Raw genomic sequence first — 27,435 nt, 5'->3', positions numbered from 1 at the left:
AAACGAAGATTTTTCGGGACCACACTTCAAACAAAGGGGTATGAATTATCTCAGCAACATGGCTGCTACAACGAACCAAAAGACACATAAATGTAAGCTTTTTTGGCATAAATAAAGATTTTAATGAAAAGTAATAATTTGTTTTATGTTACATTCAATTGTGATATATTAACGGTCATGTTACTCAAAGAAATGTTTGCAAAAAATTGCAAATATTTGCTAACGTCATATCATTACAGACTACATGATAGTGCCACAGCATATCTCTGATCAGGGCGATAACTGCCATAGACTATTCACCTCAATAATTAGAAAACGCTAAACCATTTTCTATTCGAGAGAGAGAGAAAGGGAAATTGTGTGTATTCGCGTCTGTGCGTTTATCTTTTTAGAGTGAGTTTACTTAAAAACAGCGATTGTATCCTCTCGTCGCTGGAAAATATAATGTAGCGATTCAGTACTTAAACTCTATTTAATAAAAGTCATGGGGCAGCGTTGAAAAGTTTATTTTCTCCTGGATGTGTGAGCTGCGCGATTTCTGATATGTGTGTGTGTGTCAGTAAGCAGCTAATTAATAAAGATTGATAATTAAAGGCTCTAATGCACACCAGCACACCAGTATATGTGTGTATTGTAAGAGCTAGACGATGAATGATGGCGTGTGACGTCATGGTAGTGGTGTCCCAATCCTTAGGGATATCTTCTCCCCTACCCCTTGGCACTCTGTTTTAAGGGACAAGGGGAAGGGGTAGGCGGAGGGGTAGGGGAAGGGGAAGGGGAAGGGGAAGGGGTATAAAATAGAATTGGGATTGGGCCTAAATGGTGGACTGTCATCCAAGGTTAAGATAAAATTGCCAAGGCCAAAGGAAACAGGGCTCCTTTGGATCAACCACTAATTGTTCACCTTCAACTAGACTTGGACTAATCAGTCAGAGGCATTTGTACACGAAGGAGAAAACTAAATGTATAAAAAGTTAGATTAAAAGTAACTTAAACTTAAAAAAAAAAAAAAAGTCTGGTCTGCCTCAATGGTCAATGTAAACATGACTGCCAATCAAATCAAAGAGGGCAGGGTTTATGGTTCACAGAAATGGTGCATGATTTCCAGCACTGTGCTTCAGTTTTTGGTGAATGAGTGAGATGTAAGTACAGTTAAACATAATTTGGCAACTTTTTTAGAAAAGCAATGTCAAATGACCACCAGTGATACCCAGGGATTGCAAACTACAAACAACATTTTTGCCAAATTTTGCCATTTTGAATTAAAAATAGGCTCTCATTTACATGATTCATGTAATAACTGAATGCGACTGACAGGAAGCACTTCTCTGTTTTGAGTTTTCAATATAAAACCCATACAAATAAGATTGAATGGTTGTATCTTTTGTTTTCTTTATTTCTATGTCATGTACATTTTAAATCAGTTAATCCTTTAATTTAAACGAAATCCTTTATTTAATTAATTAATTTAAATAAAGGGCTGTTATGTTCCAGTTTTTTTTTTTCTTTTTTTTCATGTTTTAAGTTAAGTATGTTCACATTAAAATAAAAGTATGTGCTAAATATCTCGCTCTTCATTACAAATGATCAGGATAACAATTTCAGTATAAAGTTAGTATTTGGTAGTATTTTGCATATCTCCCTTTTGCCTTTATCACAACATGCACTCAGTTTTGACATGGATTACTGAACTCAACTACATGAACACGTGTTGGCCTGCCATTATCAGTCAGAATGCGTGACTAGGTTATTCATTCCAGCATATAATAATGAAATTAGTTTGATAATAAGTGTTATGAAACCTTACAGTGAGTGACTGCCACGAAACATGCAGTAAGGTACGTGAAAACGGTGTTGCAGAATTGTATTTAGAGGCTTTGGAGGGTTGCATCTTTGACTTATATATATATATATATATATATATATATATATATATATATATATATATATATATATATATATATCCATTCTTTTTGACACAGAATTTCTCATGAATGTCTCAATACTTCATGGTCAAATGTACACATAAAGCCAACCAAGGATTTGCTTTGGTTTTGCTAGCCTATTGCATTTTTATGAGTGTTCCAATGAAAGTTTCCATGCGTTTGATATCCTGGAATGTCCCACACTCACGCAAGACAAACAAACTCTGAGTTGATGGGTATTGAAGGATTTCAGATATTGCAAGGACAAATATGAAATAAATATTAATTAGTTGCACATGGACATAATCTGTAATCTGTTGAGATCATCTCTGTTGGACAGAGCACTACTTGTTCATCCAGTTTTGCAGGTTGCACGTTTTTAATTAGAATTTAACAAAGCCCTTAGAGAGTAATGCATTCTGTTATAGCACAGCAGAGGATTCAGGATAGGGCTGGAATTAGTTAACTAAAGAAGAGTGTTCATTATAAGGTTATTATTAGAAAATCCCAATTAAATTAATGCTGTTAAACATTCTTCTGAGAGCCTTATCATATAAGGAGGGTTATTTTTACGACAATGAAAATGCAATTTTTAGTCATAAGTAATTGATATATATAAATACTGTTGAAAAATATTACACAAAATTGCCCCAGTAATCTCTATGATTTGTCCTTTTATATTGTTCTTAAAATGCTTGGTCATTCTCATTGTCAGAGTTAACTGTGCAGATCTCTTCATAAATTATAATTGTGTTTATATGCATAAATACAATTATGTATCTATAAACACTTACAAATTGATAAATAATTGTATTAACATAATTGATGCCACTATCTGTACAAATTACCACTGAGGAAATACATGAATGCATTTGAATTATGGCTCAGAACAAAGCTATTTTGAAATGTGTTGAAGAGAAAAAAAAAAACGACTTCTGTTTCTTTAAAGATTGGCTTTTTAATTCTGACCATGCAAATTGTTGTAGGTAGGTAGGTTGGTAGGTAGGTATTTATTCTTTCATTTTTATTTATTTATTAATTCTGAATAACAAGAAAGTGAAGAAAAATACGTATGGCAACAATACACCATAGAGGGTTAAAGAGAAAAACAATACCTTACAGGTTTCAAACACAACCTTTTCAGACCTGAAACAAAAACAAGCCAGATGACTTCGTGTTATCGCATTCAAATTCAGAAGAGCTTTTCCCAAAGCTCAGAACCGTTAGAATGTCAAGACATCCACAAGAACAGCTGGTCTTCTTGTGTTTTGCATGTAAATTGCATTTCCATTATGGTTAATCAAGATGTTAACATTTCACTCCTAGTATCCAACATCATCTTATTGAGAAAAAAAAGCACAGTATTCTTCATTTGGCTCACATTACTGCGATTTATTGAGCAAACACATAGAGTCAGATTTCAGATGGTCTGCTTCTTAAAATGAGCCAGACCACAAAACATCTGCCAAGATATATACTTCAGCCAGATTATATAGAGTTCACATTGTAATATTAGTGTGCAGAATGTGTCAAAACATGCTTTTATATGTCTCACTCAAAATCTGAAGAGGACTAGACAGGAAATGAGGATTAACAAATAAGGGTGATATTTTTAATGGCTTTTCTTGAGCTGAAATCATCTGTTTAATTATTTAAACACTTTTGCTGAACATAAAGTGTCCATGACTTGTGCCATCACTATAACAATGACTTATTTAAATTTAATTTAATATGGTCTCTTAACTTAATGCATAGCACTAAACTGTTCAATATGACATATTTCATCACAAAACAAAAAAAAAAAACTGCGTGGAGATAACAGTGTTTGTTGTCTTAAACTAAAAAAAAAAAAATCGCATGAACATACACAAGGCAAAGTTCTCCTGAAATATTATTCCTCAAGATTCTGTACATGAGACACGACAAGGGTAACAACCGACTGATCGGTGTTACTAAAAGAACAAACACATTCTGACTTTGCAAGTCAGCAAGTTACGAAACGCGTCAACAAAATCAACAACACTGTAAATAAAACTGGCAAACAGTCAAACAGTGCAACCATATTAATAATTCATGCCCCAGTGCATTCTGGGAAGTCCAACTTCAGAGAAACCAGTATGCATGCAGCTACAGTAGTAGAATAAACATTTGCATTACAGACGCAACAGCTACTACACTACGACGCTGTGCATCTCTAGTGGTTTTGCTTCAGAATTTTTTTTTTCTCTTTACTACAATATACACATATAATTATATTATTACATAATTTTAAGTATCATATACAATATAATTAAACCAGTTATAATTTATTTCTGATTATTTAAATAATATGAGAAAGCCTAATTAGAAAAGAACATATAGGTCTGTATGGGCATTTTTAAATAAATAAATAAATAAAATAAATTAAAACTTAATACTTTTTTTTTGGTTCAACTATATATAGATAGATAGAGAGAGAGAGAGAGAGAGAGAGAGAGATAATCTTCTTTGAGATGTGTGTGTTCCTAAAATCTGTAATAAGTTTGAATAGTAAATAAACATAAAAAAAAAATCTTCTGCATTATTTACTAGATCTAAGAATGTATTTTACAGTGTAAAAATTATTTAGAATGAGGGGAAAAAATATTTTAAACTCATGAGGGTTGTCCTGTATCATGGCTGGCACATATGGTAATTCAATGTGAACATAACAGCCTAGGAAAGTGTGATTATGGGTATGTGTTCAGCCTGCAGGGGTGTGTGTGTGTGTGTGCGTGTGTGTGTGTGTGCATGCGTGCGTGCGTGTGTGTGTAACACATCAATTCACCCATGTGGCTACAGACGGCATGTAAGTGAATGAGCAAACGTGCTGTAACTGAAAAAGAGACAGAGCGAGAGAGACAGACAGAAAGAAACTCTCGAGTACAGTATGTGTGTCTGTGTGTGTGTGCTGGTTATGCTCACTGATGCATACAGTGAAGCAGTGTGCACTCTGGGACTATGTCCGAAACCTTCAAGATACTGCCTTATCAGACCGTATATGGAGACAGGAAGGCATCAAGGCAGGTTTGAATCTAATGCTAACAATACATCCTGTCAGAAGATATGCCTCTATCTGGTCAAGTTTTTGGAAGGAAGCACAGATCCTTTCCTGCCTATGATATCTAGGGCCTTTTCAAATCGGTTTTATTTTTCCCAAAATCATTTTTTATTCTTTCTGGATTCATTTTTTTTATTTTTATGAATTTTTGTTTAGTTAATTAACAGTAATAATGAAACTTTAAATCTTTAATACAATATATTCAAAGTTTAACAAAAATGACATTTTTAGGGGTCTACAAAAAGTATTTTTCCCCAACTGTAATATTTCTAGATTCAGTTCAAATTGTTTAATAAAATTTGTATAATCAAAAGGCATGTCTAATCATTTGAATTCAATTTATTGATTAATTAAAATGTTAACAATAATAGAGCCCTATCTACAAAAAAAAAATCTGTTCATTTTTTCAGAATTTATGATTTAATATAAATTTATTCCTAAAAGATGGTAATCAAATGAAGGCATAAAGCAGTAACAATTTGATAAATATTTTAATATGTAATGCTAAGTGTAAAAATAACTTTTATTTTTTTAACAACAAAGCAATTTTAGTTTACAGCTCTTATTTAAATTATTCATCCAAAATAAACCAGATTCCGTGACATTTCATGTTATACTGTAAATTCCATTTTTATTACTGGAATCCGTTTGTGTTCGGAAATCATAGGGCCGTATATTTCAGACAGATCCCCAGATATGCATGCCATTTGGCGACTGACTGAAAGAATAAAAAAAGTAAATGTCATCAGTGATTCTATTTCTACTGAGAAATAAAAACGGTTATTAAATATTCACTTGCTGATGTCAAAATCTCATTTGAATTTGTTCTAGATTTTCAGATGCGTTGGTACAGGAAGCCAGTCTGAAACCAGTCTTCATACAAGAGCGCCTGTCTGACCGGGCAGCTGCCGTCTGTTTGGAGCTCTGGATCCATGCAGCCCTAGGCCTACTGTAGGTTGAAGCCCACACCTGATTCATGGCATCTCTTCTCACACCTGCAGGCAATCTTCTGACAGCCTAACTAGGCCACAGCAACAGATTGAGGCGAACCCCACAACCTCTTGTCATTTCATAGTAATAAGTGCTGCTCTGCATGGCAGAGCTCAAAACAAATCTTCACACATCTACTCTATCATATGAGCCCATACCGATTTTGTTTTCAGGTTACATATTTGTGTGTAAGTCACAGACATACTTTGCATCAATGAGACAACATGCTTTTCTAACACAAGCGATGTGGTTCCACATTGCTGTAGCTTACAAGAACTCCAAAATATCTTTGAAACGGAAAACTGGAGAGCATAGCACTTTCAATGACATGGTCATGGGTTCAACAGAACGATATATTTTATGTTTATTGCTAAATGTAAATATATAAAAGTTTGAGAGTAAAGGAATTCCACTGCTGAACATGATTAAAAGCTGATGGCTTTAACAAAAGCATATACCATTGATTAACAGCCTCACAGCTCACCATTGGTCTGTCTTTAAGTTATTGATCTAAATAATTTTCCCCTTTGGAGAAAATTAATGGGAATTTTATTTCTGGAAAAGAATGTTGCACTTTATAACACCTTTTCAATGTTGTTATTATAGCCAACTAACTGTTAAAAACACAATTTTTTTTATTATTATTTAATTTAATGCCAGCCTAAGGTAGCAAAACTGAAACCATGCCTTTTCAATAAACACTGGAGATGTTACATCTGCGTTTAAGAATTTTTATTACAGTCTTTGTAATATTTCTTGAGTCCAACGCAGCTGCCTGCAGCCGTTCAGGTGTAGGAGGGGTGTTTATATATTGTCTCGTATTGTTTCAAGATCTATTAAAATGCTGAATATATTTGTCTCAAACTCTAACAACTCAATACCACATAATACCTTATTGATTTTGCGAAAAGGCCTTATGAATTCTCAATTAAAATTTCCAATTGAATTCACTGTTAAAATGCAAGCATGTAAGTGTTTTTTCACTCTGTATCACCAGATGTTGCCGCACTCCTTTGAGAAACCTTAATACGTGTGTGTGTGTGTGTGTGTGTGTGTGTGTGTGTGTGTGTGTGTGTGTGTGTGTGTGTGTGTGTGTGTTTGTATGTGCTGCAGATCATGCAGAAACTGCTCTCGCCCACATTGACATTCACCCCTGTGCACCCCTGCTGTCATCCTGTCAGCATCGTCACAGGCGCTGGCCCAGCCAGGAAAGCTCCCAGACAGACAGACAGACCAGGCAAATAGGAGCTGTGGACTTCAGCAATATAACAACGGCCTTTCACCAAAAGCCCTGCTGACCAGCATCCAGCACCATGTCAACCCTCACCACAGAAACCAACAGTTCCCACCACCCCCAGGGCTCAGACTGTCAAACAATGACACAAAAGCCCATACAAACACAGAAAGTCGGCCCAGAAAGTGGTTGGACACTTCAGTCACACTCAACAATGGATCTGCTTTATGCAGTAAAATCAAGCCAAGAAGAATTGTTAAAAAACAAAACAAATAAATAAATATAAATATGTGTGTGTGTGTGTGTGTGTGTGTGTGTGTGTGTGTGTGTGTGTGTGTGTGTGTGTGTGTGTGTGTACAGCATAAACAAACTTGACACTCCAACTTGACCTTATTATGTATCTAAAACACCTCTTCTATATTTTAAAATCTTTATATCAAAATTAATTTTGATATTTTTCAGAGAGCATAAAGTCACACAACCAGTATCATTAAAACACTCCCTCATTAGAAGAATTAAATTCTTGAAAACAAAACTGATTCACTACTTTTTTATTCTTCATCTACTGCCACAAAAGTTTTAACTTTTATTGAAGTTTATGGTGTAATTTTTTTTTACATTTTTGAAGGAAGTTTATTTCTTTGATTAAAATACAGAACTAAAAACAGAAACTAACTACAGAATTAAAATTTAAATTACATATTAAAATATAATAAAATAGGGAAAAAATGGAATCCTGTAAAAGCAAAGCTAAAATTTCAGCAGCTATTACTCCAGTGCCCCACGATGCTTCAGAAATCATTCAAATATTTCGATTTTGTGCTCAAGAAAGACATCATTTTCAACATTATGCATTATAAATATCTTTATGGTAATTTCTTTATAAATTCATTTCATCCTTGCTGAATAAAAACAAAAACAAAATCTTACTGACCCCAAAAATGTTGGCCAGCAGTATGAGTGGCCAAATACTTTTTGGGACCAGCTTAAACCACTGTGAAAAACATGTTGGCAAAAACATGGCTAGACAGATGCAAATACACAAACAAGCGCTGAGGCACTGGCAAATCCAATGATAAAGCCATTGCCAAAGCCAGACACATCTGAGTGCTTTTCCATTACCAAGCGCTGTAGTAATTCACTGTTTAAATTCAACACAAAATACAAAAATGAGTTGGTGGCACATCAGGGCACTGCCAATAACACGCCTTCAAAGAGCCACTCTTCACAGCAAAATTCCTGTTGAGCAGAACCGCAAAAACATCATTTCTCAGAAACGTTTCGAACCAAATGAGGCATTTGATTTAACATTTCAGTTCATATCTTAACACTTAACACCAGCCGAGTGTGTGCGCGCATACAATCCTATAAACAACTGCTTAGATTTGCTGCTCTGCTCAATGCAATTTCGTCGCTCGAACCAGCATTTTATTTACAGAGAATAAACAAAGGAAGTCAACACAGAGCCCGATGTGGCGGAAATAGACCTTATGGGTGCAACCCGAGAAAGAAAACCAACACCAGATAAATTAAATACTGGCCCTACAGATAATGTACCACTGCGGCATTATTGGCTGGGTATTTTATCAGTTTTTGCTTGAGAGACATCGGTGGCAAAATACTCTCTCTTCACTGACGCACAGGCGGGGGGGTGGGAAGGAGGGTGCTTATCAGAGAGAGGTGTCAGGGCAAAACATTGCACCGCAGCAGCTAGATACAGCACTAATGCAAGCAGCTTTCCTGTCAGAGGAGATGGAGGCAGACACAGAATATGCTTGGTGAGGGAGATTAGATAAAAATAACGGGATCCATCCCTGTGTCGTCCGGGGTGTATCGGGTATCCTTATAAGGTATTCAGATTTATGTAGGGAGGGAGCAAAAGGAGGTAATATAACATTTTGGAAATTAAATAAGGCAGAGAAAAGAGGCTGATTTAAAAGTTGAGGCACTGGGGGTTAAAATAAAGCCCGGGAACAAAAGATAGCCACATAAGGATGCTACACTGGCAGTTATACAATGTATGACATCAAAATCTATTTTTCTGTCACGTTTCTTTACAGCCATCATGAAAAGAGAAAGGTCCCTGTGCCAGAATCAGCTTTCTGGTTTCATGTGATCTAAACACTTGCACTGTTACTAGGACTATCAACAATGTTATTTAAATGAATTACATGATTTATCAACTACACATGTTAATATTAAATGCAAATCCATTATGGCAGGCGGAAGCTTTAAACAGACAAAAAGTGGATTTCAAAGCCAATATACAGTGTTAGTGCTAACTACGTGCTAAACTACACTGACAGAGTTTCCTACAATCCTTGTTTAGCAGCACCACAACATCGCCATCGATTCCACAATACGAACAGCACACTGTGATTCCAAAATGAAAGACTCTTATGAGATGGTACTTATTTGAACATTTGAATTTACAGTAAAAAGTCAAACTCCTAAATGAACGGCTCTAATGAGTTAGTTCTTTACAGTGAGTCAAACACATATAGTAAGACAATGAACTAAATTTAAATTAAATGAAACTTTATTCCTGTAAGATGTCTCTTTTTAATGAATTAAAAAATTACAGAAAAAAGTCAAATTCCAGAAAGAATGATGCAAATAAATAAAGTTATTTTTAGTGAATCAAACCCAATACAACCCAAGCAGTGAAGTCTGATTCCTTAACAAAGGACTCTAATTAATAACTAACCAGTTATTTTTAGTGAATCAAAAAAAAAAAAAAAAAAAAAAAAAAAGAAAGAAATGGAAATAAGCAATGATGTCCCATTCCTGAATGAATGGCTCTACTGAGATGCTTCTGATTAGTCAATCAAACAAGTCAGATTCCTGAGTGAATGACTAAGAGCTGGTTTTGGTAGTGAATCAGAAACATACAGTAAAACCAGTGTAGTCTGATTCATGAATTCATGACTCCTATGATCATGTTGCATTACGTTTATGTTGCTTTTACTAGAAATAACAGAACCAGAACTGTTAAGTTTTGTATAGTTCCCACTCTAAGTTCTCTGTAAACGTTTTCTTTTTCTTTTTTTCTTACCAAAACCCAGGCGATTCTCTTCCCAAGGCAAGATGTTGGTTTGGCTCATCCGGTTGCGGGCCCCTCTATCATTCAACACAAATAGAGCGTCCCTCCGGCCCTGGGCCATCCTTCTTTAATGATCAGAGCCATAAATTTGTAGCATGTTTTATTCATGAAGTTGTCTTTTGTACATGCCTAACCAAGTCTTTCCTTGCACACTTTAATCTGAGTAATCACTAGTGAGTTACGCATCTCTGCTCTTTCTTTTCAGTTCCATGGAGGACCAATTACAGGCTATTAAGTGAGGGAGACAAGAGGAAGGCACAAGGAGGCGGAGACAGAGATGAAATAGTGATTTATAAGAAGCTTTCATGGTACGATGGCTGCTTGACATAAACACCCGGATGTAGTTTGTTGTTGCTTCTACCATCTTTTCCCTCTTAAATTATTCATGTTGCTCCACTAAAAATTGGTAACATAAATAGAGGCATCAGAGCCAAGCCATTACACCACACCCTACGAGACCGTTCCTGAGAGACGACTAGAGGGCCAGAAAACTAATTTCTGCTGTAGTCTTAGAAAAATAGCTCAGGTTGTGAAGATTTGAAAATCTCTCATTATTTCACTCTCTGTTTGATCAACCTAATGCTGGCACGAATGCAAGCGGAGAATTAACAAGCATTAATTCTACTGAAGGCTAGATTCAAAAGCACAAGGTTGTTGTTGTTTTTCATTTACAGACGTCATTTGTTTCAGAGTAATTTACCCCGAGAGCGTCTGGAAAACATTGGTGTGCTGCGTGCTCAACGCAGGCCTCTAATAAATTCAAGTCCATATATCTTTGACTTCACAGTTTGTCTTCTCAATCAGCTAATGCTTTCAAACATCTCGGCTTGATGTGCAACAAACAAATGCGCGCAACTTTGCGGATGCTAGAGGACGTCATTTGAAAAGAGTTTCTAGCTTAAATAATTCAGAGGGTCCTTTCAGCATCAGCTGGTCAGTCATTCTGAATGTCCACTTTGTCCTTTTCAAGACACACCATGTGACATCCTTGCAAACCGCTCGTGTCATTGCCTTGCAGTGCTGTCACCCTCCATACTGGGGAAGAAAAGCTCCATCCGATCTCTGGACTCTGATCAACTTTGGTGACAAGATTGATGGCTGAATAAAATTCACAAATGCCCGGACACTTCTGGACTCTCATACACCCTAGACCCCTAAACGCAATACATGCACATACATAAACACACACACACACACACACACACACACATACACTTACTTTCCCCTACGGCCTTGTCCTGACACACCTCAGCTCGCAAAGCTGCTTGGAGATTCAAGTTTGACTGACAGTCAGCCATTTTTTCTCTCAAGGTGACTTTCCTTTTCCTCTGCATCATGCACGAAGTAAAAAAAAAAAAGAAGACAGGGTCCTAGAGGGAAATGTGACTTTAAAATCAGGACTATATAATCAAAGCTTAGGATCAAAAAGAACAAGGCAGGGAATACAGTATGCTAAAATGCTTCATCTAAAAGTTTTTTTTTTTTTTTTTTTTCTGTGCAACAGCAACTTTGGATTCACAGCACACTGATTCTCGAGTTCTGGGACAAAACAGGCAACAACAGTGGAAAAAAAAAAGTAGTTTGTGTGTCAAGGATTTTTTTCTATTCAGCATGTTCTGAGGTATTCACCTGTGTTTAGGTGCAATCTCTGCTGTTTCCATTGTCTCATAAAATGTGTTTTTCCTTGCCTATAACTACTGTATGGGTCAACACTGCTTAATTTATCAAAAACTATTGCCAAAATCCCTTCAAAGATTGAATTTAGTTTCAAACTGATTTTAACCTCCATCTATTGAACTGTCACTACAGAAAATTGCCATATTTTGCTGCACACCACACAAGTAATAAATCCAATAACCATTTATTTATTTATTTATTTTTCAACTATATAAGCTACTTTAAAAAAGCAAAATCATTTCTTAATAATTTGTGTGACAGAACTGGCATATGGTCATGATAAGCACAGTTACTTATAACTGTAAAACAAAAGTATGCAACTCAACAGAGCCTGATTAATGTTATTCATTATTATTCAGGATGAAGAGTTACTATGATTTTGCATGACTATAAATTTGTTTTTGTAAATTTCAAAACAGACATATCTATGAATGTTGCATAATAGTAATACATATTTAAATTCCTATTTTTCTTAAGTTTTCATTACATCTAAATCACAGAAAAACATTTATCTACAGTATAACACACACTTACAATTACATTTTTACATATATGAATAGAACGGTTTAAGAATCAGTAAGCAATAATGATTCTAGATCATAATTTACTTAAGAATCATGATCTTTATGCTACAAATACATTTTAGTGGACTGTTCATGTTACAGACCTTTTGAGATGATGAAAAAACAAATGTGATTGTAAATGGCTTTTAGAAAATCAATTTATATTGTTTTAATGGTTCAATTATTGTTAAATAAATAATGTCACTCTAATGTTATATTATATAAATGATGCATATTTCATGAAAAATCCATGAGTTTAAAGCTTTAGAGGCAGAATGATTCATTTATATATTGTGACCATTATTTCTGCCTCTGCCAGTGCTTTTCCCCCAAATCCCTAAAAACACTAACTTCTGAGAAACAGAACTGGTATAAATGTAGCACTCGAGTGAGACGCAAACCAGGGAAAACAGGAAAAAACGAAATGCATTTTGTCTCAGTGTTATTCTGATATCTACCGTCTCTCTGCCTCTATCTGTCCATTAACATTTAGTTCATTAAAAAATCTAAATCATCCCAGTACCCCAAAATTACTGGAGAAAATAAAAAAGGACAAGAAGGGACGTGAGAAGATATGACCCTGAGAAGATGAAAAAGGAGACAGGAAGAATTAATTGTCGCACTATTCCTTCCGTCTTTAATAACTCTCTTATTTCAAAAAAATAAAAATAAAAAAGCAGCAGACTGAACCAAGGCCAACCTTTACTGTGTGCCTTTTGCCAGAATATCTACATCCTGTTTTGCAAAATCTCTGCTTTATCTTGATGATGACAACCCTGAAACATCATACATAACTAATTTTGCCATAAGTTTTATTGCATTATAATAATTGCTGTTAATAGTCTGATCGATTAAGACTTTAATAGATGTTTCTGTACATTTCTGCCATATGTACATAAACTAAGTGACCACTGATAAGCTACTACTAAATATTATAGAAACATTCATTTTCTGTAAAGTTGCTTTGCAACGATTTGTATCATAAAAAGCACTATACAAATAAAATTGAATTGAATTGAATCTTAGTAACCAGCAATTCTTTTTTGCCTTTGATTTTATCTCAATTACAAATGTCAGCCCTACACCGTGAAACATTTTTGGCGGGAATCTATATTCATGTAACCAAGGCATCCCATTTTCACATAAACCTCAATGTACTCTGCTTTGATTGGAGTACTAGAAAGTGTTTCTCGACAGGGATCAGAAACAAAGAATTGAATGGTTTCAGTTCGGATTCCACTTCATTTTAATGAAAAAAATTTTGGGGGGAAAATAAATTCAACATTATTTCTAAATGATGCTAAACATCATATTAAAAAAAAATTGTCAAAGGTGTGCATACAGTACATAGACTTTATAATTCAGTATTTTTAGAGGCGGCAAAAACGTTATTCAATAACTGGCCTCATATATTAAACAACAATATTAAACAACTTAAAAAAAACTGGAAAATTAAATAAAAAAATAATTAATATTATTAATATAAACAATAATAACAAATTAAAGATAACACTGCTGCTCTGTCTATACCAGGGGTGTCAAACTCAATTCCTGAAAGGCCAGAGCCCTGTAGAGTTTAGATACAACAATAATTAAACACACCTGATCCAATCCATTATTTGAAAACTACGTTATGTGTGTTGGAGCAGGGTTGAAACAAAACTCTGCAGGGCTCCGGCCCTCCAGAAACTGAGTTTGACAACCCTGATCTATACAATAAAACTACTGAATAATCTCATTTGCATGCCTGTATGTATACTGATCAATGATGGATATCTAAGAATGAGAAGGCAAAAGCCCATATTTGCCTTGGGCAATTCTGTCCATATTTTTTTATGAAAGCATTTCTTTTGAAAAGAGAAAAAATAGCCTCCAGCAGGGGTATTATATCTAAGGACGAAACACAAGTTTTCATGCTGTTAGCGTGTGTTTGAATGCATTCATGTGTGTTCGCTGAGCTTGCGATTATGTTCTCTCAAACCAGCACCACTCCAAAGCTCCCATTCCCTATGCCCACTGACATACTTTACTGTACTGTTACTTACAAAAATGACATGCAGTACATAGACTTAATTCAGTCGTTTTAGAGGCTGCATAAATGCTATTCAAAAACTGTCCTCTTGTTTTAAACAACAGTGCTAAACAACATCATAACAGATTTCACTCATTTAGATTTTTAGAAAATACTATTAAAAAACTAGAAAAGTGCTTTTGAAAAACATATAATGTGGAACTACACTTATTGATAAGATGACAGACGAAAATGGACCAGTTTGGAGTTATTTGTTTTGGAAATCGACTTGTGCTGTTTTTACTGAATAACAAAAAATGGTTCTTAGGAGTCATTTGTTCTGCAAGTGCTCTACACTGGTCATGCTGTGTTGATTGAGTCAGCGAAGTATTGTGTCTGGGCCAGCAGATGTATGATCCAAACAAACAACATCTCCACTCAAAATCCAATAGTTTATCTTACTTCGATATCTTTAGTTATCTTTACTTAGTTGTTATACTTACTAGGTTTTATTAAGTTACAGTTAATTTCTAAGCAAATAAAACAGCTTAATGGTTTGAGTGATGCTTACTTAAAATAATAATACAAATTTGCCTCAAACCAATGACATTAATACATCAGTGAGAGGCAGCAGTGCACTATGCTGTTAAGCTGTTAAATTGCAAAAAAATAACAGAATAAATGAGATTAGAGCATGCGCAAAAAGCAACGCTTTGAATTTGTGCATGCTGATGTTGTTTCGCTCAAGTTAATTGCTGCCGAATTTGCTGAATCTGGGAAAAGAAGTCGAGGGACTGTTCGCATTTTTACACTGGACAAAGATTGATCTATAAAAGAATGATAAAGTTATCCAAAACATAATGGTGTGTTAATGCAGAGGCGGTTTCTTCAATCTGATGTGAAAGTGTGAAAGAGAGGAATTTTTTTCTATCACATTTAACCACAGTGTTACACTAGCAGTCACTGTTCTATGCTGTTTGTTCTGCCTCTGGATATATTGTCCAATCAGCGTCAAATCACATTATGTAGAGTACTGCCCCTTTTTGGGCCAGTGTTCTCAGGCCTATGTGTTTTACTCCATGATCACCCCAGATACTTCTACAACTGCCTTGCCTTGTAAGTTCTCATAGTTATACCTCAAAGAACACATAAGTGCATGTAACTGTGGGAAATTTTCCTTTGTATTTTCTGGTAAATTACAGAGATGTTTATTGTATACCTAGTTGACTCAAAAATTTAAATTCTGCCACTTAATCTCCTTCATGTCAACCCAAACCCATAAAACTTGTTCATTTTGAATTCAAGAATTCATTTTTTTTTTTTCTAAGATTTCTTTTTTAAAACGACTGTCAAACCAAAATTCTGACATTTCAAAATGTTAGTAAAACAAATCCTAAAATAAATCCATATGTAGAGAGCAGTTTAATCTAAAGGCACTTTTCTACTTTCGGGCCAAATGGTTCTAAGAATGGTAAGGAGCAGTTCTGGTTAGAACTGTTTGAGCGAGGTTGTCACAAGTTAATAGTTAAACTAAAAAAATATATAAATAAAAACATTTCATCCTTCATTACATGGTCGCTATTTACATCTCGTACTGTCTCTTAACGCTTGCATTACAATGACTGACACTTTTGTGTAGAATTCCAATGGGCTCTGTTTTCAGCACAACAGTGAAAAATGAAACCATATCCATTTTAACTTGGGCTGGATCAGCAAAGAATGGAATGGTTAAGCTATGAGAATGGTTTGCCCTGACAGTGGAAAAACGGCTCAAGTCTTCTGAAGAGACATGATCACTTTATATGGTCAACTGTCTAAAGTTTTGGCTGGATACACATTGAATAACATCTTCTGAAACTGTTTCTGAATGTTCTTGGTTCCCAGATTCTTTTCACGGCAAGTTAGAGGGTTTGTGAGGTTTTTGAGCTGTCTTAAACTGTACATTTTTGACAGTTCCATTTACTCTTATGTACAAATCTGTTTTATATCACGCACGATATTGAACCCGGGACTCTTTGCACTCAAAAGCTTACTTCAAATCCAACAAACCTTCATGGTGCAGTATATAAAGATGATGTATAAATAAAAAAATGTCACTAGCTCACTTAAGCTTCTGAGGTTATCAGAAAGAATGATGACAACCATAACTGTAAAGAAAGGGGGGAAAAACACTAAATATACTGTAGAAGTTAATTAAATCATTTTGCACATGTAGTTTATAATCATAATTGTTGACATTCCAATATTAAATTGCAAATGATATCACACTATTTACGTTTCAAAAGAGCATAAAATTATATTCAAACATATGTAAAGCTGCTGTTTGTCTGCTATTTTTCCACAATTTCGAGTTAGCAAGAATGCCATGAAACTGAAGCCAGTTAACACAGGACATGAATTTAAAATCCTAGTTACATTATACATTATGTATATAAAATTCTGCTGTATTTTAATTAATGTTACCATAGATCATTAAATACTGTAACAAATGTATTGCTCATGGTTTATGCAGTAACTAATGGGTTCTTATTGTAAAGTGTTGTTAGTATGTGTACATTAAAATCACATGGGTTTCAGAAAATTTGTAAAATGATTCAACAATAAAATCATGTCACACGTATCTTTAATACATTATACTAACTCTTCTTTTCAAGCCATTAGTCATCATGTTCTCGGTAAACACCAGGTGCCATGAAGGTCGCAGGCCTGGGAATGTACCTTTAATTTAAGGAGCTCGCAATCACATTGTGTTTCCAAAAGTCATTTCAAGTTTATTATGAGATGGGCCAAAAATAGAGATGTCCAATGGGTGCTCTGTTAGCTTGTTTGGCTTATTTGATTTGTGAACCAGCTTATGTACTGCCAAATATTGTCTCATCCAAATTCGAGGAGGCACCACCTTGGAGAAAACACCCCTGACACAAACAGCCCAAAAAGGATGGAAGCAATCGTGATGTTGACATTTCTCTTAAACAGTCCAAGTGGTTATCATTCTTTTAGATCACCAGGTGCCTTAACTAGTGTTATATTTGCTGTGGCAAAGCAAGGTTTTTTTTTATTGTTAATTTGCTTTACTATTTGAATGAATAATTTAATTTACTATTCTGACTGTTTGACAGCCTTATTGGTTCCCATGGCATTCTGGTTATACAGTAGTATGCCTCTCGAATTTAAATTTTCAATCTCTGTTAAGGCAAGAGCACAGGAAAACAGCCTCTCCCCACTAACCTCCAATCTACCCCTGTTTACATGTATATCCTCACACTCATAACACTGCTTGTGCAGCCAGAACATCCCTGGAGAATCTTCCTTTCTGATTGGCTTATCTCATTAAAGCCGCAGTCCCACAAACATCACACTTGCATGAAGAATATGGTTGATTTGACCACAGAAAACAAAACAATCCATTCTTTATTAATGCATACTATGTGGGTCAAGATGAAATAATAAAAATTTTAAATGCAATTTTTTTTACTCTGCATATTAAAGGAATATTATAAATTCAAGTCAAGCTTAACCAACAGCAGTTGATATGATGTTAATACCAAATAATCATAGTCATGTTGACTGTTGTTTCCTTTCTTAAAAAAATTAATACATTTGTGTGTGTGTGTGTGTGTGTGTGTGTGTGTGTGTGTGAGACAGGCAGACAGACAGACAGACAGGCAGGTGGATGGATGGATGGAAGGGATGGATGGACAGACAGACAAAGATTTGTAATGTCAGAATTGGGAAATATACAGTACTGTGCAAAAAGGTCACTAGTATTTTCACCAACAAAAAATAGTTTTATATATAATAATCCAGTTAGATTTTTGTTTGCACAATGAGTCTGACAGCAGTCAGTGCTGAGATCTGATCTCACCATCATCCAGTCTGTCTGGAATAACATGAAGAAACAGAACAAACTGAGACAGACTAAATCCAGAAGAACTGAGGCAATGTCTCCAAAACGCTTTAAGAAGCCTGCAAAGCCATACAGTACTGTGCAAAGTTTAAGACACTTATAAAAAAAAATACTGTAAAGTGAGGATGCCATCAAAAATATTACCATAATTAGATTATTTTATTAATTAACTTCTATTAACTAACTCTATCAACATTTGGTTCTTCTGGATTTAGTCTGTCTCAGTTTGTTCTGTTTCTTCATGTTAATCCAGACAGTCCGATGAGATCAGATCTCTGTGTGCAACACTGGCTGCTGTCAGACTCCTTGTGCCAACAAAAATCTAACTGGATTATTACATTTAATGGCAAAAATAATGTTTGGAAATGTAAACTGATATTTACTACTGATACACTACAGCAAAACATAGAAACTGACTTAAAACCATTTGCCTAGTACTGTACATTCTTTATAGCTCCCAATTCTGACTTTAAAACTTGCAATTGCAAGTTTATTTTTGCATTTCTGAGAAAGAAATTGTGTTTATTTGTTTAGTTGATTTTTTGTTAGTTTTTTCCTGTGGCGGAAAAGGTTTCCATGAAATAGAGATCTTACAGTGACGTATGTAAAGCAGTAAATGTCATATATATGGAACACCAAGTATTTAAATGGTCTTCACTGGTCTTACTCACTTCCACTGTAATCTGTAACAGATTTATTTAAAAGAAGAAGAAGAAGAGAGAAGTTGATATTCAGTTTAATGCTAAGTAACAAAATGCTGTTGATCGAGCTTAACTTGTATTGAACTCATAATATTTATTTAATATACAATGCATCATGCTCCTTCAGCTGGGTTAAATATTAATTAAAGGAATCTCAATTCATAAATAAAACTAAAAGGTAATCACAACTTCGAATAGAAATCTCTCAGTGCGCATTACAGATGCGACCTGAGGAGAGAAAGAGGTCTCTACGACGGCTGCCATGCATCGCACAGGTGAGCACAGAATAATGTTGGACCCTTTCCATTTACCACTCACGATGCCAAGCACTCTGGGTGCGGTTACGCACGGCCACCTCTGGATCTGCCAACAAATCTGTTCTATTCTCCAGCCTGGCACGTGCTCCTCTCCACACTCGACGCAAGCTTGAGATATAGCCACAGCAGTTCCTTATTCTTCAGAATCTATCAGTGACACATACCGGGAGAGGCTGTCAGATTAAAGCGATTGCGTCTGGCTGGATATTTTGAGAACATTTTCAGATTTCAGAGGTTTAACCCCCAGGATGCTGCCGAGAAAAACACAAGACGGAAAAAGAAAAAACAGGAGCAGAAGAACCATTTCTCAAACCACAGTCTCACGAACACGCACAACTGGGTTAACCTGAATTAGAAATTGTATTTTCTAAGTTTGCCAAAGGAATGAAGCACAAAACGATGTGTCATTCGCACTACTAAGCAAAACACATAGAAGTAAGAAAGAAAGAAAGAAAATCAGATGACCACCACACTCAGTGTGTTCCCAGCAAATTCTGCTAGTACACTCACACACAAGAGCGATTCCTTTCAAGGGAACAATCACGGTTGCCATGGCAACCATAAAGCATCATTCAAGGTCATTATTCACACAAAGCAAGAATGGAATATTTTATTGCATCCGAGTAGCCAGAGTGCAAGGATATCAGTAAGAATGTTCAAGCCATTAAAACACGAGATTTATGGGTAATGATCGGGCCCATAGAGCACGGCTACGAGACATGTGACCCCCTCCCACCAGCCACTGTGTCATCGATCCACACCACAATGAGTTTGTCTTCCCAGTCATTTTCCGACATGACACCGCTGCCTCCGAGGCTTTGCCTGATAAAAACAAAAGAGGTAGGCTTCTGCAAGGGGGCTGGGGAAACGCACATGAGCAATTGCATGACCGTTCCGCCATTCTTGATCTAGGTTTAAAATGGGAGTTCCCCACCTTTCGTCTTACATTTATACCTTTGCACATGCTCTTTTTTTGACATTTCACTCACTTCACTGGAGGCTAGGTTTTGGCAGAAGAGGCTGCCACGGTTCCCTACATCAAAGTTTGAGTCATCAGAGAGCGAGACTGCGATCCTGAGGGAGACGCTGCAGGCATGCGAGCGGAACTGAAAAGCACTGACAGTTGTAACACTGAACGAAGCCATTCGAGCCGAGGAACCAAAACCCAGAGCCACAATATAGAGGATGTGATAAAGAGACACTTAACAACTTGAGCAAATGAGAAAACGTTTTACAGAAACACTTTCTGGAACTGGTCACATTCTATTGAAAGTGTTAAAGGGGTTGTTCATAACAAAATCACAATTCTGTCATCAAATATCTAAATGTGTGGGACACAAAAATATGTTAAATAAATAAATGGATAAATAAAGTCAGTGGAGTTTCGGAACCCAATGACTTCCGTTAAATGTACAAAAAGTAATAATAATAAATTTTAATACTCTTGTGTGAGTAAATGTTCACAAAATCTTCATTTATAGGTGAACTAATATATTTAATATGAGATGCAATTTTTCTTCAAAAAGTTTTGTATGCTCTCAAAGTATGGATTTATTTGAAAATACAGTAAAAACAGTAATATTATGAAATATTAGCGTTTAAATTTACTCTTATCTGTTTAATATGTGAATATATTTGTGTTATTTTAATCTACTCCTATGATGGCAAAGATTCCTTTTCAGCAGCCATCTAACAATCTTCAGTATCAAATGATTCTTATAAACATAAGTCTTAATATTCTGATTTGGTGTTCAAGAAACATTTCTTATTATTATCAATGTTAAAAACTGTAGTGCTTAACATTTTTGTAGAAAAAAAAAAAGATTATTTGTTGATAAAGTAAAATAAAATAAAAGTTTTGAAACTGATTTTTTTCTATTTTATAATCTTAATTTGACATTTTTTAATAAAGAAATTAATTGAGCATATTAAATCTGCTTTAACAAAAAAAAAAAAAAATTACCTGACACAATACTGACAAGGTATGGAAATTCCATGAGAAGTGTATGTCCTTGTATGAATGCATAAAATATTCTGAAACACACGGTGATGCATTACCAAAGCAATGATATATAGAGCGTAACATGCATACATCACAATGCTTATGCATACCTAAAAATGAACATTTTTACATGCAGGAATGGTAATTTTATTCTTTTGTCCAAGATTTACTATGTTTTATGTATGTGTGGCAAGGTCATGGTTGCCCTTTCAAATGAAGCTCCCAATTCATTCATCAGCCATAGCCTGAACTATTCATCACCGAGCGCAAAGACATGTCATTAACATGTAGCTGTGGAAGAATTCAATATCTCCAAATAAGCCACATCTCACATCATCTAGCCATTTTTTGCGCTGTTTATGGGTCCTGATGAAATCGATCAGTACAGTTCTGTTTGGAGTAGGTTTCCTCAAACATCAAATGCTTATGCAGCATAATGTAATTATCTCTGTATAAAATGCTGAATAGTACAGCTTGCTGATTTATACATGTGTAGTTCAATACACTTGTCTGTTGAGCTTTGCAAACCAGTAAGTAGAATTGATGAAATGTTGATGTAGATTGTGAGAAAGCGTCTTTGCTCTTGGCATGAGAGCGGTTTACTGCCGAGCTGGGATTCTGGATATCTAAATGAGAGCCTCACAAATGTATTTTATGACCATGTTTTTAACCTGTGAATCTGAAAGTAATTTAAAAATTGAAGGAAACATCAAAAGTAGGCCTAGTGCTACACTCTTAAAATTTAAAAACTACATTTCTATACTCATAGAAGTGGGAATTAGTGATTTTTGATATTATGGGCACTATGCAGCTGTCCCTGATCAACTGTTACATGCTGTTTCATGCACTAGAAAACTCTTCCAGTTAGAAATGCTGTTTCACAACAGAACTGAATGTGATGTTCAAATGATATAAACACAAAAATCACAACAAAGATAGTAGAAGAGTATCACTGAAGACAACAAAAAGTATGACTGTTGTTGTGATGACTAAAACATACAAGAGTCATAGCGTTGCTGGGTTTGGGGAAAATCCCAGAGAAATTAGGGCAAGTGCTGTTTTTTACACCACTGTAGGTTGATTCTTTTATGCTCCACTGCACTGTATCTCAGTTAAAAGTATGATCTTGTGCCAAATGTCTGGCCAGAAAAAAAAAAAAAAAAAAAAGTATTTTGAATTACTTTATTTATAACAGACAAATAGAATGATAACTTTTTGAAAAGTTAATATTTGATTTTTTTTTTTTTTTCTTGTCAATAACAACTAAAAACAAATGATCTATAGAATCACTCGAAATAGCAATGGCAAGGTCATGAATTTCATTCCCAGGGAAAGCATTAACTGATAAAATGTATATTTTGAAATATTGAATTCAAATCAAGTCGCTTTGGAGAAGAGCATCTATCAAATGCATGAATACAATATAAACAAAGCTAAGGTCCAGAGACGTAAAAGGAATATATACATATATATAAGCATTTAGGTTTATATGGAAAAATTAAACTAAGAATTTGAAAAGGTAGTTCAAATGTGTGTTTGACACTGGTCTAATGAGAATCTAGAGATGTGACTCACAGAGACTGGCCTTGATAAATGTCTTACACTAAGAAAAAGCAAGTGAGATTAAATTCATTTTGTGTTAAAAGATGACCCCATTAACATTATTCAAGCCGCGCCTTTGATTTGAAAATATAGTGGTAAAGTCTTATTAATCAACTATCATTTATGCTATAGAACTCTTTTAAAATTAATACAAAAACTGTCTCCAGTTTTCACTGAGAAAAAGCTGTAAACATTGAAACCTGTTAACTGTAAGATGCCTTTCAACTATAAGAAATATATTAATAAAAGAATACAAAATCTACACATATTTTTTCAATGTTTTTTAGATGTAGTTTTTATTTTATTATTAATTCAATTTTTATACTATTTTATTATTATTTATAAGCAACCCCCCCCCCCCCTCCACACACACACACACACACACACATACAAACTCATGAATTAGTTCCATACTAGTGGCACACAAGTTTGTGTGTGTGTTAAGAATAAGTGCATCAGTGTTTGTATTACAAGCATGTGTGTTCTAGGGCCACTCCCTGGGCAAGTCTAAAGGGCAGAAGTATTTGCAGAACAAATTCACTATTAACAAGCTTTTCAATTTACCCAAAAGGAGCATAAAGAACACCCCATAGATGATAAAGTCACTGCTCAAATCTTGGCTGAGTGCTCACTGACCTTTCCCGTGCTCTGGGTTTAGAGAGGAAGAGGCATGGCTTTATCAGTAGTTAAATTAATGATCAATCCTTGAAAACTCCCTGACTCTGCAAGACTCCTTCTTAGCGTTTCTTCTCTCTTTATTCCTCATCTCAGATTCTTCCCCTCGCTGCATAATACACACACACACACACACACACACACACAAATTCTGCTTTTGCACGGGCATCCCAAAGCTCTTACTAACACAAAACTTGCTCCTTCCCATACGCCACAAACTCCTGTCTCATTTCACTCACTCTGTGTGCCAGAAAGTGAACATCTCTGTTTTGTCTGCAGGCTAGCCAAGCCCAGAGCAGAAGCAGGAAAAAGTTGAGCTGTTAAACATCTTTCACCTTGCTCCTGGTGCTGTCTCAATCACCCTGCTTCTCTCTTCAGAGATTTTTAAGCATAGATGGAGGCTTTAACAGTAGTCTACATCTCAAATGAATATAATAAGCTATTGTGTCCACGACAGACAGAATGATGGGGTTAATGGATAAAGCCAGAGATGTAAATCTGCTCTTACCTGCTGTTGAAGCTTAAAGCAGGGAGAAGGAACAGGAGGTAAGCGGCTCCGATGAATTTCATTGCTTTGTCTTGCTCTCATGCGCTCGGCGTCTCTTTCACCCTTTTTCTCTCGATCGCTCGCTTATCCCTTCTCCCGTTCTCTCTCCCTCTCCTCACTGGCACGCTCACCCGTTCTCTCTCTCTTTTAGTGGTGCACACGCGCGTTAACGCAGGCACACATGCCACGGCAGACAGATGCAACACTGCGAGCGGTCTGTGTATGTGAAAGTGTGGGGCTCTTCGGCTTCAAATAGCAGGAATGAAGAGACAGACGGCTTTATTAATGGCCAGGAACTAGGGTGCAGGGGCGGAGGAGATCCGGGATATGGGGAGGAAGACTGGAGAATGATTTGAGGTAGTGAGGTGATGTCAGCATCACTACAGCCAGTGGCTCCCTGTCTTTCTTTTCTGCGGTCCACGGCAAGATGAATACATGCTGGTGTGTCCCACATGATATCCATCTGTCTGCATTATTACCAGCAGCCTTGGGAAGGGGCAGGGCAATTATCTGGACTTGAGGCATGCAGGGTTGCTCCACAAAGACTAAATTAATCAATTTTCATGGAGATTACTCTTTGATGGCAGGGTTCATTAGTTTGACATTATATTCTCTGTTGTCTGTCAAAGTAATTGATGAGACATTTCCCTGCTCACCATCTCATATTGTGAGATTAAGAGGATAAACCGATCATGATAAATTGAATAGTCATGCAGTCACTTTGTTTTAACTTTCCGCCATTCCGCCACATCTGATGTCTACATCCACCTTCTCAGAACCAGTGTTCAGTTTCTAGAAGGTAACAAAACATCAAAGGTGTAAGGAAAATATCAACTTCAAACCAAGTTATGAAATTTACAATTGACTACTGAGATTAAAATTCACACTATATTTACTAAAAGCATGTTATGGATCATATTGTAAACATTTTACTACCCATGTAGGTTTTTTTCATTAAATTTTCCTTTTTTTTCAGTATTAACTTCTCAAATCTTAAACCCCATCCCTTTCTTACAACCTACAGTAATCTTTTCAGACCGACAATCCAATCAATGACTAATCAATAAAACCTTAAGTCACCATACTTTAAAAAAAAAAAAAAAAACATTTTGGTAGCACTTTTTTACAGTCCTGTTCCTCATGTACATACCATGTACTTATTATAGTAATTACAATAACTATGTAATAACTAGGTACTAACCCTGAACCTACCCCTAAACCTAACCTTACCCCATGTAGTTACCTTGTATTACCAGAACTTTCTTAGATAAATACACTGTAAGTACACTATAAGTACATGTTAGTACATGTATTGTAAAATAAAGTGCAACCAACATTTCACTTGGATGTAATGTATGTAAAAATCAGTCTATCTGAAAATATCTTCAACTACTTCTGTTACATTGAGACTATATAAACCTTATGTCTTATATAAAAACAATATAATTATGGTCGTTCGCACAAAAAAAAATAAATAAATAAAATAAACACTGATTTGTTTTACCTTCCTGACCAGCATGATCAACACTGGGACCTCACTTGGGAACTCTAAATCCTTGGGCATTTGGGCACCTCTGAGCATTACAAGAAATGGCCAATGACAATTGGCGGAGTGCATAGTCACTCCCTATACAGTACATATGGTTACATAAGATGGCGGCATGCATCCACTCATTCAGGTTTGTGCTAAGGAGCCAAGAAATCATCCAAGAAATCATCCTGGCATTCAACGCAGTTCACGGTTGTGATATGAGGGACCCTTTCAGTCAGTCACTGTGAGTAGTGGGGTGGGGCAGAGAGCCATAGTAATGGAACAGTCTGCCGCCATAGACACTAGAGGCAGTGAAATGGAGTGAGTTGCTGGGGGGGGGGGGTGAACTCACTGCCACCCGCCTGGGAGGTGGAGGGATGGCTGCCATCCGTGAGGGAGTGGTGGAGTCACTGCTGTTCACCAACTTCTCTTGCAGGAAGGAAAGAACAATGCTGAACAAGCATCTTTAGATGTTCTCTCAGCAAGAGCAACACCAGTCTATGAACTCCACTTCAGAACATAGGCCTACCTGGTAGAGGGGGCCCTAGGCTGGGTGATTGTATCTATCACAGCTCGTGAGAGGCCAGTAAGGTCCGCCACATTGATCGGGTTGTGGGTGCCAAATAGTGCCCTGCCCCTGAGAAAGAAAGCCCTTCCTCAGGGGGATTCTCCAGGGAAGGGCTTTCATGAAGAGCATGAGATCAGAAAACCAGGTCCGGGTGGGCCAGTATGGCGTAACCAGCAGGACCTGCTCCTCATCCTCCCTGATCTGTGCAAGGAGGCTAACTGGGGGACACTTGTGCAGACTCTGGGGCCTGCTGTGTTCCAGTGCATCAGTGCCGAGGGGGGCTTTGTTCAGACCATAGAACAGCTGGCAGTGGGAGAATTTCTGGAAATTGAACAGGTCCACCTGGGCTTCCGTGAATCGACTTCAAATCAACTTGACCACCTTGGGATGGAGTCTCCATTCTCCAGGAAGGGTAAGCTGTCATGAGAGCACATTGTCTGCATGACTGAGCTCCCCTGGAACATGATTGGTACACATGATTTGAGCAGTGTTTTGATTTCAGCTTTCGAAAGGAGGAGATGGCAGGTGACAAGAGTGCAACATGTTACAAGAGTGTATCACCCCTGATGGTTGATGTGCGCAATTGTCACAGTGTTGTCCGTGTTGACGAACACATTCTTTCCTTGCAACAATGGACAAATCAGGTGAAGAGCAAGCAGTACTGCCAGCAACTCAAGGTAGTTTGATATGCCACTAGAGTAGAGTATACATCCAGGAGCCTGAAGCTGCATGCCATTTGCATACAGTGCCCCAGCCCGTCCAGGAGGCATCTGTTGTGACAACAATGTGACTCAACACTTGGTCCAAGGGAACTCCTGCCCGTAGAAAAGCAAGGTCTGACCACAAGCAGACACAGACAAGCCGGGTTAACACTGACCAGTTGAGTGCTGCGGTGCCATGCCAATCTTGGGACTCAGCTGTGCAGTTAGGGTTAGGGTCTCATATGTCTCGTATAACAACCTGAGCAAAGTAATTGCGGCTGCAGATGCCATGTGCCCCAGGA

General features: G+C 36.4%; 1 protein-coding gene across 1 annotated transcript in view; it reads right to left on the bottom strand.

The window, feature by feature from the left end:
- LOC127933879 (leucine zipper protein 2-like) overlaps positions 1–24,617 on the bottom strand; it is a 96,949-nt gene extending 72,332 nt beyond the window's left edge. Inside the window, exon 1 of the mRNA XM_052530929.1 lies at positions 24,295–24,617. Coding sequence (XP_052386889.1) covers positions 24,295–24,356 — 62 coding nt within the window. The 5' untranslated portion in view covers positions 24,357–24,617. The remainder of the gene's footprint in view (positions 1–24,294) is intronic.
- Positions 24,618–27,435: the final 2,818 nt, after the last annotated feature.

This window comes from Carassius gibelio, chromosome A18 (assembly GCF_023724105.1).
Source record: "Carassius gibelio isolate Cgi1373 ecotype wild population from Czech Republic chromosome A18, carGib1.2-hapl.c, whole genome shotgun sequence".
Classification (NCBI taxonomy): Eukaryota; Metazoa; Chordata; class Actinopteri; order Cypriniformes; family Cyprinidae; genus Carassius; species Carassius gibelio.
This window is presented reverse-complemented; position numbering and strand designations above follow the sequence as displayed.